This window comes from Ambystoma mexicanum, chromosome 6q, assembly GCF_040938575.1.
Source record: "Ambystoma mexicanum isolate Mex_15411 chromosome 6q, UKY_AmexF1_1, whole genome shotgun sequence".
NCBI classification, from domain to species: domain Eukaryota; kingdom Metazoa; phylum Chordata; class Amphibia; order Caudata; family Ambystomatidae; genus Ambystoma; species Ambystoma mexicanum.
This window is the reverse complement of record NC_090937.1, coordinates 745,257,522-745,271,797: the sequence shown is the minus strand read 5'-3', so window position 1 is coordinate 745,271,797 and position 14,276 is coordinate 745,257,522. Positions and strand designations below refer to the sequence as shown.

At 45.5% G+C, this 14,276-nt stretch overlaps 1 protein-coding gene across 3 annotated transcripts in view; it reads left to right on the top strand.

The window, feature by feature from the left end:
• LRBA (LPS responsive beige-like anchor protein) overlaps window positions 1-14,276 on the top strand; it is a 3,444,508-nt gene that overhangs the window by 1,245,835 nt on the left and 2,184,397 nt on the right. For all 3 annotated transcript variants that reach the window (XM_069631262.1, XM_069631261.1, XM_069631263.1), the window contains exon 30: window positions 12,865-13,270. In XM_069631262.1, the coding sequence (XP_069487363.1) occupies window positions 12,865-13,270 (406 nt within the window). The remainder of the gene's footprint in view (window positions 1-12,864; window positions 13,271-14,276) is intronic.

Genomic DNA, 14,276 nt, shown 5'->3' with positions numbered 1-14,276 from the left:
AGAAAGAGAGATCTCTCCAATGTAGGGACTATTCCAAATCTAAAAGACTATAGTAATTTCTCCAGATACTTACCCAAGACAAATTTGGGAAAAGCAAAGACATTATAAAGGCAATAGCCTATTGAACACCTCGGCCTTCCAAGTTAAAGTTTCTTCATTCCAACGCACCCCTGTAGAATAACAGGATGGAGAGCTCCACAAAACATAAACACAGGTGAGAAGGGAGGGATTACCAAAAGCATACAGTTATACAGTAAGTTCTCAGAAATCGGGTATTATAGCAGTTCTATTGTTTATACAGAAAAGGAATCCTAAAAGTGCCCAAGTAACAGGTCCACAGGCTGAGAAGGCATTACGCTCCCGAGGAGTCCAGGTAAGCGCTACAGAACCTGAAGCCAGTACTTAAAATACTCCACCTGAGCGTAATTAGGACACAGAAATTGACAATTTATCCCAGATTTTGGGAGAGTTAAGGGCAGAAGTCCATGCAGCTAGGTCTGAAACCAACTGGCTTAGGTAAGAGTTGGTGGCTAACAGAGAGCGCACTGATGAATTGGGCAGTTAATTACTACAGTCCCAAGCAGCACAAGCACCACTTCTTAGTGGGGTTCCACAGGGTCAAATTTCCGCTGCCAGTCGTCCTCTACAGGTAGTTTTACCCGGGATCATTCCACTAGCAGCCCCAGAGAGATTTACAGGGGATTCAAGGCATGTTGCAGTTTTTATGAACCAATGTAATTTACACTTTCTGTGTAGACCTGGGGTCTTTACTTCAGATCAGTCCAAGGTGGCATTTGTGTTATCATATCTGGGTGGACATGCTGCTGACTGGTCCATACCCTTAGTTAATGGAGATGATCCATTACTAAGGAATTTCCCTGGTTTCGGTAGGAGTTAGAGAAACACTTTGCTCTCCCTGCTCAGGGACAGGCCTTAGAGAATGAGCTGCTCTCTTTACGTCAAGGTAACCAAGAATTGTTGGCTTATATAGCTTCCTTTAATCGATTAGTGGCAGAGACCAATTGGTCTGAGCAGAAGAGAACCACACTCTTTTATTGAGGATTACGAGGAGAACTCAAAGATATATTAGCACAAGTAGTGAATCCTCCTACAGGTTGTGCCGAATTTATAGACCTAACAATACAGCTGGATCACTGATTGCAGAACCGGCGCTCTGATCGGGCCGGATCAGAGACCAGATCACTCTGTTCAAAAGACTATGGAACCTGGTGTGCTATATAAATAAAATAAATACAAATGAATACAAATACAGGGTCCCATACCTAAGGAAAAAAGAGACAAAAGAAGACAACAGAATGTATGTCTCTATTGTGGTTCAGCGGGTCATCATTTGCGAAACTGTCCAGTGAAACCACCATGGAAACCAGTGGGAGCAGTAGACAAGGTGGACAGGAAAATCACAGAAAATGAACAGCCGGAAAACTCCAACGCCTGACAAGTGGAGAGGTTGACTTGTCAAGCCAGAAGAAGGAAATTCTGATCTCTCATTTCGTAGTTCCAGTCATCTTAAGTAGCAACCTTCAACCTTCCAAGATATATGCTCTGGAAGCATATGTGACAGTGGTGCGATTGGGAACTACATGGATTACGAACTAGAAGGCAAGATGGGTATTGGTATGCACCCCAAAGGCTGTGATAGAAAATGTCACCGCTGTAGATGGTACTCGACTGATATCCGGACCAGTGACGAAGTGTACTGAAGTTTGCACCTTGCTTTGCCAGGAGGGACATCGAGAAAAGATCTCGTTAGACCTAATTAGTGCTCCACAGTTTAAAGTGATTTTAGGAATTCCATGGCTAGAGAAACATAATCCACAGATTTATTGGCGTGCCAAAACCTTAGTTTTTACCGAGGAATGCAGGTATTCTTGCTATGTTCAAGACCAAACCTTTGAAAAAGAAGTTCAAGTGACTTTAAGAGAAAAACCCACCTTAGGGTTAATAGGAACCCTTCCACAGGAGTATCAAGATTTTCAAGAAGTATTTGAAGAACAGTCTAACGCGTTGCCTCCTCATCGGCCATATGATTGTCAAATTGATTAGATTCCTGGTTCAAAAATACCATGCAGCAGAATGTATGCTTAAACTGAACAAGAAAATATTCATTTGAAGACTTATTTGGATAATTACCTTACCAATGGTTTTATTCAGCCCTCTAAGTTCCCGATGGTGTCGCCTCTGTTTTTCGTGCCCAAGAAGGAAGGGGACCTTCGTACTTGCATAGACTACCGTGCCCTCAACCAGATCACAGTCAAGAACCGGTACCCCTTCCACTCATTCCAGTGTTAATGGATCAAGTTAAGGATGCCAACATTTTTACTAAACTCGACCTTCGAGGAGCTTACCACTTAGTGAGAATCAAAGGAAGAGATGAATGGAAGACTGCTTTCTGCACAAAATATGGCTTATATGAGTACCAAGTCATGCCCTTTGGTTTATGCAACGCCCCAGCAGCTTTCCAGAATTTTATTATGTTTTATGCAAATTGCTAGATGTCTGCACTGTAGTGTACCTTGACGGCATTCTCATCTATTCAAACTCGGTCCAAGAACACAACCCATCTAAGAGCAGTACTTCAGAAACTGCGACAACACAAGCTATTTGTCAAACTAGAGAAATGCTCCTTTCATGCGACCTCAGTGGAATTTCTGGGATTCGTCCTGTCACTTATGTGAATCCAAATGGATAACCGAAAAGTTGACGCAGTTCTGAATTGGCCTTCCCCTACGTCAGCGAAAGGAGTCCAAAGTTTTTTAGGATTTGAAAATGTTTACAGGCGCTTTGTTGCAGGATTTTCACAACTAGTCCGTCCAACAACTTTGCTATTGGAAAACACAAGACATTCTCCTGGACATAGGAAGCAGAAGAGGCCTTTTAGACATTAAAAGAACAATGTACCACTGCTCCCATTTTAAGACACCAACAATCCGAACTACCATTTATAGTGGAAACTGATGCGTCCAGTGCTGCAATGGGAGCTGTATTATCCCAGAAAGATACTGAAACCGGACAACTGTATCCAGTGGCATTCTGGTCCAAGAAGTTTTCAACAGCAGAATTAAATGGCAGCATCACAGATAAGGAAATGCTAGCAATAAAACACGCTTTCAAAGAATGGAGACACCATTTATTAGGGGCCCGGCATACTGTCAGTTTTCACTGATCATCGAAACCTGCAATATTTACGCAATGCAAAGGCTCAGTCATCCCGACAACTCCGTTGGGCGTTATTTTTTGTGGAATACGATTTTGTTATCGCTTATCGCCCAGGGGTAGGTAATGGCAAAGTGAATGCCTTGTCAAGGATTGGAGAGAGAGAAGAGATCCAAAGTACAACAGATCCTGTAAATATAATTCCAGAAGAGAAGGTGCTGGGAGTCACTGGATCTTCAGAAGAAGACTTGAAGGCACAAATTCTCCTTAACATGACCACTTCAGAGTTAGAGGCTTGGAAGTAAAGAGGACACAAGTTTAGCATTCAAGAAGGTTTACCTTATTTTCAGAGTCGGGTTTACCTACCAAAATACTAGTTACAAAAGAAAGTTATGGCAGATTACCATGGAGCAATGTTGGAAGGCCACCCTGGAATTGCTAAAACCACAACCAAAATCAAAAGGCATTTCTAGTGGCCAACATGGTGCAAGGATATCATAGATTTAATTCAAACTTGTGGTATTTGTGCTCAAAACAAAAGCTCAAAGACGAGACCAGCAGGACTGCTTCAACCATTACCAGTCCCACCAGCACCATGGCATACCATTTCTATGGACTTTATTACGGAGCGGCCCCCTTCTTCGGGTTAAAACACAATCCTTGTAGTGGTGGACTTGTTTTCCAAAATGGCGCATTTCATTGCCCTCAAGGGGGTTCCTACTTCATCAGTCTTACCAAAGGTGTTCCTAGAACAAATTGTACATCTTCATGGATTTCCATCTACAGTGATCTCTGATGGAGGGAGTCAATTTGTATCCCAATTTTGGAGAAAATGTTGAGTTGGCTAAAGTTGAAGTGCGTTTATCTACCAGTCACCACCCACAAACTGACAGTCCAACAGAGAGAACCAATCCGACTCGAACAATACCTTCGATTTCTCTCCACCAGATAGATTGTTCCCGGGTGGATGTCCTTTGGGTAGCAGAGTATGCCTATAATAACTCTGAACAGGCTTCTACAGGTTATACTCCTTTCTACATACTTATAGGTTCACATCCTCGGACCTCTACCTTCGATCCAACAGAATCCTTAGAGATGCCAGCGGTACAGTATCTTCATGATAACATTACCAGAGTACAGGAAGAGGTTCTATAGCAAAGGAAAGCCAAAAGAAATTTGCAGATAGACTTCGAAGAAAATCTCCAGAGTATAAGGTGGGAGACAAGGTATGGTTGTCTTCTAAACACATTGCACTTAAAGGCCCACGTAAATTCCAACCTAGGTTTCTGGGTCCATTCCCTGTGGAAACCATAGACAATCCAGTAGCAGTAAGATTGAACCTGCCATACCACATGCAAATTCATCTGGTATTCCATGTTTCTTTGTTTAAACCAATGAATCCAGGGACCAGATTACAACCACCACCAAAACCCCTAATCATAGAAGGTGAACCAGAATTCTTAGTAAAAGAAATCTTAGATTCCAAGATTGTCAAAAGGAATTTATTCTACATTGTAGATTGGAAAGGGTTTGGTTCAAAGGACAGGACTTGGGAACCTAGCTCAAACATTCATGCCCCCAAATTACTTCAGAAGTTTCATCAAAACCACCCTACTAAGCCAGGACCGAAGGGTTCATCCTTGGGAGAGGTCATGGGGGGAGGAGGCAAAACTGTCATGATCCCAGTAAGTGAGCACAGTTCCCATTCAGGCATGCAGGAAAAGCAAGGTACTTCACATCAGTCAGCAGGTCAAAAGAGGGTACAAGCCTGGCAAACATGGCATTTGTACCATTCATAGCATATGCTCCCATAGTCTCTCATAGTTCTCACAGTGGTCTCATACACTAAACATGGCCGCTGCCAGATCCATTGATAACTTACAGCACGATCTTTACTCATTGCGGAAGGAGCTACTTAAGCCCCGCCTCTGCCAGAGCGCTCGCTTCACGTCTTCTCAGCTGACAGCGGGTAATGCTACTAGCGTCTCTCCTCACAGAACCTGTCAAAGGAAATATTAGAGACATTACTTTTCACAGGAAAAACAGAATTCCATAGTTCTAGAAAAGACTTACCGAACCGAAGTTATCTCCGAAGTAGTTTTTCAGTCAGCTGTTTGTTCGTAGCCGCAGCATCTTCAAGCAGCATTCATCGTTCAGTCGCATTACCTTCATTCAGAACTTTCCTCAGCAGCCACTGCATCTTCCTTAGACTCTCCGAATTCCGAGAACCTGCAAGAAAAAGGGAAAATATTAGAGAGAGATATCTCTCCAATGTAGAGACTATTCCAAATCTAAAAAACGTAGTAATTTCTCCAGATACTTACCCAAGACAAATTCTGGAAAAGCAAAGACATTTATAAAGGCAAGAGTCTATTGAACACCTCGTCCTTCCGAGTTAAAGTTTCTTCATTCCAACACGCCCCTGTAGAATAACAGGATGGAGATCTCCACAAAACATAAACACAGGTGAGAAGGGAGGGATTACCAAAAGCACACAGTTATACCGTAAGTTCTCAGAAATCGGGTATTATAGCAGTTCTATTGTTGTTTATACAGAAAAGGAATCCTAAATGTGCCCAAGTAACAGGTCCACAGGCTGGGAAGGCATTACGCTCCCGAAGAGACCAGGTAAGTGTTACACCAGGCCACTAAGTCTCTTGCGCTCCTCTGCAAGCCCGGACATGAATCCCTTACACAGTCATCTTCCTCCAGGCAGGCGAGGCACAGGAGGTGGCTACCAAAACAGATGAGCCAGAATTCCTGTCGGCTCGCCCACCGTCCTTGGAACGAAGCAACCTTGCACCTCTTCCAATGAAGACTTTGCTGGATCTTCCTCTACAGCTTCAGCAGATGCTAAAAATAATGACCGGTCGAGCCAGGTCCACCCAAAACCAGTCGGCTGCAGGCTTCCCAGTCACTTTTCCAACTGGCACACTGGCAGACCATATCCAAGGGCTACCGTCTTTCATTGGATTGCTTTTCTCCTGCAGATTCCTCATCTGATGAATATTCCCTCCAGCTTTGCTGCTTCGGAAAACTTTCAACAGGGGGCGTTGTGGTCATCGACCCGGTTGTCGGCCATCGATCGTCTTGCTCGGCGTCTGGTCGTTAACTACGGACATGACATCAGGCGTCGTTTAAGTAGCGTGTCACTACGCCCTGATCTCAGTTCCTTTTTTCCGTGCGCTAACATGCTGCTTTAGGAACACAGAGCTAGTCTCTGACTTTTTTTGGAAAAAATATTTTTTTTTGAAATTCCTCGACGCAAGCTGGTGGTTGCACGAGTGTCTGGCTTCAAGCGATGTACCGATTTTTGTACCAAGATGTCCCTCGCCGACCCACATGAGAAGTGTCACGGGACTGACTGGTGCCCGTCATGCACCAAGATGCAGCCGAAGTCACTTCAAGACCGAGCTGCTAAGCTTGCTCTGGGTCATCTGCCCTCCAAATCTCAAGCACGGTCCACGGTTCCCTCCTCAGAGGTCAAACCGAGGGTCATACCCCGGCAAAAACACCAGCGGAAAAAGAAACGGTCTCGCTCGAGGAGCCACTCTTCCTCGTCACGAAAAAAGAAAAGGCACCACCACCATCTTCGGGACTCCAAGTTGTCGACGGAAGGAGGGAGGCCGTTGGTGTGCCCTACCACCCGCCAGGAGTGGGCAGATTTTAAGTTCTTCATGCTTGAAATGTTCAAGCAGCATGCTGCAGTCGGCGTGGCTCCCACCATCACGCAGCATGCTTCAGAGCCAAGAGTGATGCTCAGTGTACCCGACCCCTTTAGTGCCCTGGTGTTACTCACCTCTCCGATAATCGATCACTGCCTGTAGATAGGCGACCTTGGAGACGGTAGTTTCCACAGATGTTCACAAGACAGCCTCTGGTCATCCGACACCCCCTGAATACTAAGATTCAGGCTTCCTCAAGGAGGGGCTCTTTTCTGCGATGTGCATTTCTGCTGTTTCAACCTGAACAGGCAGAATTGCCAATCACCTAAAAGAGCGGGGAGAACACACACCGCCAACCAATTCTGCAAAGAAATACAAAGATGGTTAGAGGAGCCAAGGTATGAAGGAATGCAAGAAAACAATAGTACTAAGGAGTACCTAGATAGGGTTTGAGGAGTGGACTCTGCTACAGGATTAACCTACGAAAGAAATAAACTATTACCCTCTACATCAATGTAATACACCAGAGCATCCCAGAAATAAATGGATAAATAATTCAAACACAGACCTGAAGGGAAAACTGGCAGGATTGGATGAAGTCCAAATGGAGGGAAAACAACGAAAGGACAAAATAATAAAAAGGTAGGTTAGTACAGGAGAGTAACCCGGGCGGCACGAGGGACGAACTAGTGACAGGTTGGTGCATGTACTGGAAAGCATCAATATGCACTTGGTAAGTAGGTCACTGTAGAATGTTAAGTCCCAGAGGAAACGAAGGAAACAAAGGCTAACAGTGAAATCCGGCAGAGTGGGTTAACTAGTATGAACAGTTCAGGATAACAGCAAGTGAAATGGCCTCAGGAACCAGAAAGAGGCCGTGGATGAGAACTGAGGACAACCAATTACCTTAGTGGGCTGTAGTACCAGGAAGTCACTGAGGAAAAAGGCAGGCAGTCCGTGAAGGAGTCCGGGTCAGTAAAAGAGCGGGCGTAACCAAACCAAAGGAGTATCCAAATGCAGTCCAAATTGAATAGCCAAGCATCGGGAACCAGAAGATCAAAAATAGAGCACTGACTGAAAGTCAGAAGGGAATACGGAACGTAACTGCAAGGAGAGTAACGCTACAATTAGCAGCAGAGAGCTGTACGAGTAGCAGTGCTTTAAAGTACAGAGGGGTATGGTTTAGGTGCACGTTCCTTACGCCTGCAAGGTGTCAGCTGACACGACACGAGACGCGCCGCCGTGCAAACAAGCGCCATGGCAACCTGTATCGATTCCAGAGGGGAGCTCGTGAGTGTGCTCTTCTTCGCGTGAACGCCGCGGGTGAGCCGGCGCTGTCATTCTGCTTAGAATACGTCACACCCGGTACGGACTATGTCGGCGCCGATTAACCTTTCGAATACGAAAGATGTTGTATGGAAGCCGGATTATCCAGGTGCATCCATGGGTGCCGATGCAACAGCGTTTCGACCATTGTAGGCGCCGACATCCACATTTATGGTGCCGATGGACAAGTCCTCGACAAAGACAAAGTCTTTACACCTCAGCCCCGGTCTGACTTTTTCGAGGGCATGATTGGAATTTTTGGCAAGCAGGATGCCGACGACCAGGATGTCGACCTGATGTTTTTGAGCTTGGGTGGGTTCGACTATTTTGAAGACCATAGTAGACTTCAGCAACTGGCCCAAGGTCTCCATGATGCCAGTGGTCTATCACCAGACTTAGAGTTTCAACAGTCTCAGCCTTAGCTCCACAATGTGTCCAAATTTAGGGCTCTGGTGGAAAGGGTCATTGACACCCTGGGTTTACACTAAACAGTGGCACCCCATCAAGGTTAAGACCTCATTGACATCCTAGAGGAAGGTATGTCCTCTGACCGACATATGCCCATGAACCCGGCCATTGCCGATCCGCGAACAACTCTATGGTAAACACCATGGTCCATTCCTCCCATCAATTCCATAATTTCAGGGAAGTACAGGCTGGCTGGGGGAGACCCCTTATACCTCTCTTCTCACCCTTCCCCAGAAGGGCTTGTTATGCAAGCTGCTACTTTCTCTTCTAGACCAGCACCATCTACGTCCACTCTGCCCCCACACAGAGAGGCAAAGAAGGTAGATGCCCTGGCAAAGAAGGCATTCACGTCGGGGTGCATGGCCCGCAAGGCAACCAATGTGGCAAGCAGTTTTTCCAAATACTTCTTTGGTCTATGGACGGCGGTGGAAAAAAACGCTCAGTATGTCCCGGAAGGAGAGATACGCGAGGGCTTTCTACAGCTGGTGGACGATGGGAAGGAAGTGGCCAAGCTGTCGCTGCGAACGGGCTTGCGCATCGCCGACTGTGTGGGCCGGTCCATGGCTTCTGCCATAACTTTAAGGAGACTGGTCTATTTAAAGACTTCTGGTTTGGACATGCCCTACGAAGGCAATCTTCTTTTTGGCCCAAAGGCCGACAATTCCCTGGAGAAATTCAAGGAATCTAAACTTGCTGTCAAATCTTGGGCTTAGCTGCGCAGCTGGCCAAATCTTTTTTTAGCTTCTCTTCTAGAGCACGGGCCTACAGGAGATATGCTCCTTATGGCCGAAGAGCACAGCTCCCATTGGCCAGGCAAGGGCAGAAACGTTTCTCGTGCTCCAGGAGGGGTTGAGGGGCTTATAGAGGCCAACAGGCAGTGTCCGCGGCGGGGCCGACCCAGCCTCCAAAGCCGCTTTGATTTCCCATCTCACAGTGCACTGGTTGGAGGACGGTTGACAGACCACTTGCTCCAATGGCAGGGAATTACTTCTGATGCCTGGGCTCATTCATTGGGGTTATTGTCTGCCTTTTCTGAGGAACACCACTGGACAGACCACCCCTACCTCCAATCCAACCGAGACAGGAGCTCCAGGAAGAACCGAGAGCCCTGTTGCTGAAGGGCGCAGTGGAAGAGTTGCCTCCAGAACAGAGAGGACTGGGTTGGTATTCCGTGGTGCCCAAGAAATTTTGGACATCGGGACATTGAACAAGTTTAAGGAAAGACAAATTCAGGATGGTGACGTTGAGAGAAATTCTCCACGCTCTCGAATGTCAGGACTGGCTGGTGTCCATAGACCTACAGTGCCTATTTCCATGTGGCAATACATCGAAAGCACAGGAGCTTCCTCAGGTTCACCGTAGGAGACATGCACTTCCAGTTCAAGGTGCTTCCCTTTGGTTTTACCTCTGCCCCAAGGTTCTTCACCAAGCTCATGGCGGTAGTTGCGGCCACCTCAGGAGATCCGGAGTCCACGTATTCCCATACCTGGACGACTGGTTGATCCGAGGGAAGCCTGTAGAGCAGGTTTTGTCCCGTCTCCACGAGACCTGTTCACTGCTGCACAGGCTGGGCTCTCCATAAACTTAAAGAAGTCCAACATGACGCCAGTCCAACGGCTCCAATTCATCGGAGCAGTCCTAGATACTCGAGTGGGAAAGGCTTTACCTCCCGAGGAGAGAGTACTCTGCTTTAGCACAGATGGTGCATTTATTCCGGAACAATGTCACCCTACCAGCAGCTTCCTTCCTCTGCCTTCTAGGCTTCATGGCCTTCTGCCTTTTTATGGTGCCAGAGGCCAAGCTGCGCCTGAGATTCTTGCAATGGTCACTGCGAGATCAGTGGTCTCGGTACTTCAGAACTCTTTCAGATCTCCTCAAAGTGTCTGCTTCAGTGGTCAACGACTTGTCCTGGTGTGTGGACCGCAGCAGTCTTCTGGCCTCCTTGGCCTCAGACCCGAGTCGTTACGATTGCGCCCTTGAAGGGTTGAGGCGCTCACTGTGAGGATTTGCAGGTGAGCGGCCTCTGGTCAGCAATAGAAGCCAGGTGGTACATCAACAGGCTAGAATTACATGCTATCTGGCGAACCAAGGTCGTGTCAGAATTTAATTTGTCATAATCCATCGACCTTCTGGTCTTCCTCCTCCTCACCCTTCTAAACAGGAGGAACAATTCCATCGCCTTGACCCTAAGAGGGCACTGAGTTACTATGTTGGCAGAAAGGCTGATTTTCGGAGAGCTGCCCAGCTCTTCATGGCTTTTTCCTTAACCCGTAAGGGCTTGCCCATAACAAAGCAGACTTTATCCTGTTGAATAATCCTCTTCATAGAGGAGTGTTACAAGACCGCTGGGAAAGAATTACCAGCATCCATTCAGGGCCCATTCCACAAGGGGGGAGGTCTTTGCATCCACGCATTGCAGAGGGGAGTCCCTGTCCTGGAGAATTATCGCACTGTGACTTTGTGGTCTTGCATACCTTTGCAAAGCACTATAGCCTGGATAGTGCTCGCACTTCCGTTGCACGTTTTGGCAGGGCAGTTAGTTCTGCAGCACCTTAGTTTGACTTTCTGCCCGCCTCCTTCATTACTGCTTTGGGAGTCTATCAGATGCGGTATCTACGTGAGAAAAGCAATCCTTTGAAGGAGAAATTACCTTATTGTAATGTTCTTTCTATGGATTCTTCTCCCGCAGATTCCTCATCTCGCATCTGTCCTCGCTGAGAATATCGGTGGTTGGTGTGTCTTTCTATTTCAAATAATGATGACTTGGAGATGGTCCTCTGTGTCCCGTGTTTCTGTCTTCCTGCCACATCCTTAAATCAAAAAAAAAAATTCTGCCACTACTTCTTGTATTTCCTTTTCAATTGTTCCTTCTTCAGAGGTCTGTATTTGATTACTATTTTTAAGAAAGGGCTCTTTAGCCCACTTGTTCTCTGTTTCCTATGCAGTGTGTAGTGCTCTGTAAAAAAGGGGGAACTGAGATCGGGGCGTAGTGATGCGCTACATATGACACCTAACGTCATGTCCAGAGCCGACGACCAGACGCTGAGCAAGACGGATCGATGATCGACGGCCGGTTCAAGGTCCACTACGCTCCCTGTCGAAAATCCTCCGAAGCGGCAAAGCTGGTGGGAATATCTATCAGATGCGGAATCTGCGGGAGAAGAATCCATAGAAAGAACATTACGGTAAGGTAGTTTCTCCTTCTGATCCTATTCACCCACCTTTTCCTCCCCACCCCTCATCCATATGGGATCCACTCCACTTCTGGGAGAGGTCTACATGGGGGTGAAAGAGGCCTTTCCCCTGGACTAGAGGGGTTAGGGATTCTACTCCGGTCCATTCTCTGTGCCCAAGAGGAAAAAGGCAGTTCACACTTTTTCTCCAAAATGATAAAGTTCAAGATTGTCATGTTCAAGGGGACAACTTGTTTTGCACCGTGGACCTCAAAGATTTTTGTCAGTATATTCCCATCATTTAGCCCCATCAGATATTGCTGAGGTTCTCAATCAGCGGGAGGCATTTTCAGTTCCCGCTATTACCTTCATTCTCACGCTGACCACAAAATATTCTCTTGGCAACTCCTGTATATTTTAAAAAATGCAATAATGTTTGGGGGATTTTCACGTCCTTTTATTACAGGATGAATCATGCTATATCTCCTTGCTTGGTTACCGTTTTTTAATGAAACGGTGCTTTCATCAATATGTTGGAAAGCCCCGCCCGGAATTACTTTTAACAGTATATCATACTTTCATCTTGGCAATTCCCATAATTTGCTCCCTTTTTATCCATAACGTTTACCCCAAGGTTTTGTTCATTCATATTTCCATCAACCTCTTTCAAAACGTGTTGATGAATGTTTTTGTGAAATGTAGTTCTTTGACCATATCGTCCCACTGTGGTTATTGTTCCTTTTGGTTATGACTCAGACTGAGCGCCCTCTTTAAACTGTTAATGGTGTGTGAGTTCAAATCTACCTGATCACATATGCGTATGATTCTAAGATGAAACAGTTTCATAAAAAGCTGAGAGTAGGGCTCTGCTTTAGATCGCAGAGGTGGGGGGAATGAACTGCTGAAGTCATGATTTAATAACAACTGGTTGCTCCATGAAAAAAGTATTGAATATATGTGAATTTATTTTAAGATTCATATAGTTACTTCGAAGCACCTGTTTACATTTTGACCCTCAAATATTTTACTTTCTTTTGATTGGGTTCTTTTTGCATTAGAAAGCGCATTTGCTGCTGTAGTTCCAGCAACCATTGAGGATTCAGAATGCACAATATCGGCTAGAAGACGAGACTCTGGGATTGGTGAGGAACCAATGTCTGGTTCAGGAAGTAATGTGGATGCAGTGACCGAGGTCGGACTTGAAAGTGTCAGTGCAGGCCCAGATGCAATCAGTGAAGTACTATGTGCACTCTCCACAGAAGTGAAAAAACCTCAAGAAAACAGAACCGACATAGGAAGTGAGACCACCCCAAAAAACGTCAATGTGAAAGACATCCTTAGGAGTTTAGTTAGCACACCAGCCGATGGTGCAATCATGGACTCTGCTTTGCTGCCACCCACATTCCTGGGAGCTCTGGGAGACCATCCCGTGGATCATTCTGTACAGTTCCGTTCTTTTGATAGGTAAGGAACCAATATTTTTACATTTGTATTGGTAAGCAATATATTTTCATTCATTTAAATACATCACCAGGTCTGAATTATTGCATTGAAAGATTAAGTATTATTCATTGTGTTATTCAAGTGTCTGGTATAATTTGCACAAAGCTTTATGCCATAAAATCAAGAAAACGCAAATCTGGAGTAATCTAAAAACAGAAATATGCATTTATTAAAACTGGCTAAACCTTTACCCAGAAGATCCAAAAGCATCCCTTCATTAATTTTGTAAGACACATAGCTGAAGCCTAGCTGCTCTCAGATTTACATTTGCGCTTTATAGTACCAACATATTATGTATTGTTCCTGTATACCAACTACTCAGTGTTATTTTCCGTAAAAAGAATGTGTTCCTTGTTTTCTCAAGTGGGGCCTGCTTCTAAGGTAGAAGTTTTTTGTTGACATTGGGAATGCCCTTTTTAGGCTAGCTTACCCTACTTCCTGCCCTTCATTGATCGTGCGTATATTGATCGCGTGTACTGATGATATTTATCATTGTGTATGCTCTCACAATACCCACAAAATGTCAATTATTTGAGCAGGTCGAAAATGATGGGGTGAATCCACCCTCTCGGTTCCGTAGGCCGGTCACACATTTTAGAAAAAATTGGTTTTCAGCACAATCCCCACTTGCCAATTCCACACATTCCAGAGAAAGTTAGGAATAACCGGTTACACACATTCAGGACTGTAGTGTGCGCAACACAACTTTACAAATAAATAAGGCATGCCGATTTAATGGAGCCAGAATGTGTGAATGCGTGCATTAACTGTGCCCTGACTGCCCCATCGTTCTCTACACATGACGGTCATTTCCCATGTACATAGGGACAGGAAGTTGTCGGCTAGCTCTGCAGAGCTATTTCACACGTAGTCTTTTTTACCTGTGATTGTTATGTAGGATTCCACACACTGTATATTTCTGAACTTGCCCTAAACCAAAATGTGCACATAACATGTTAAAGATTTT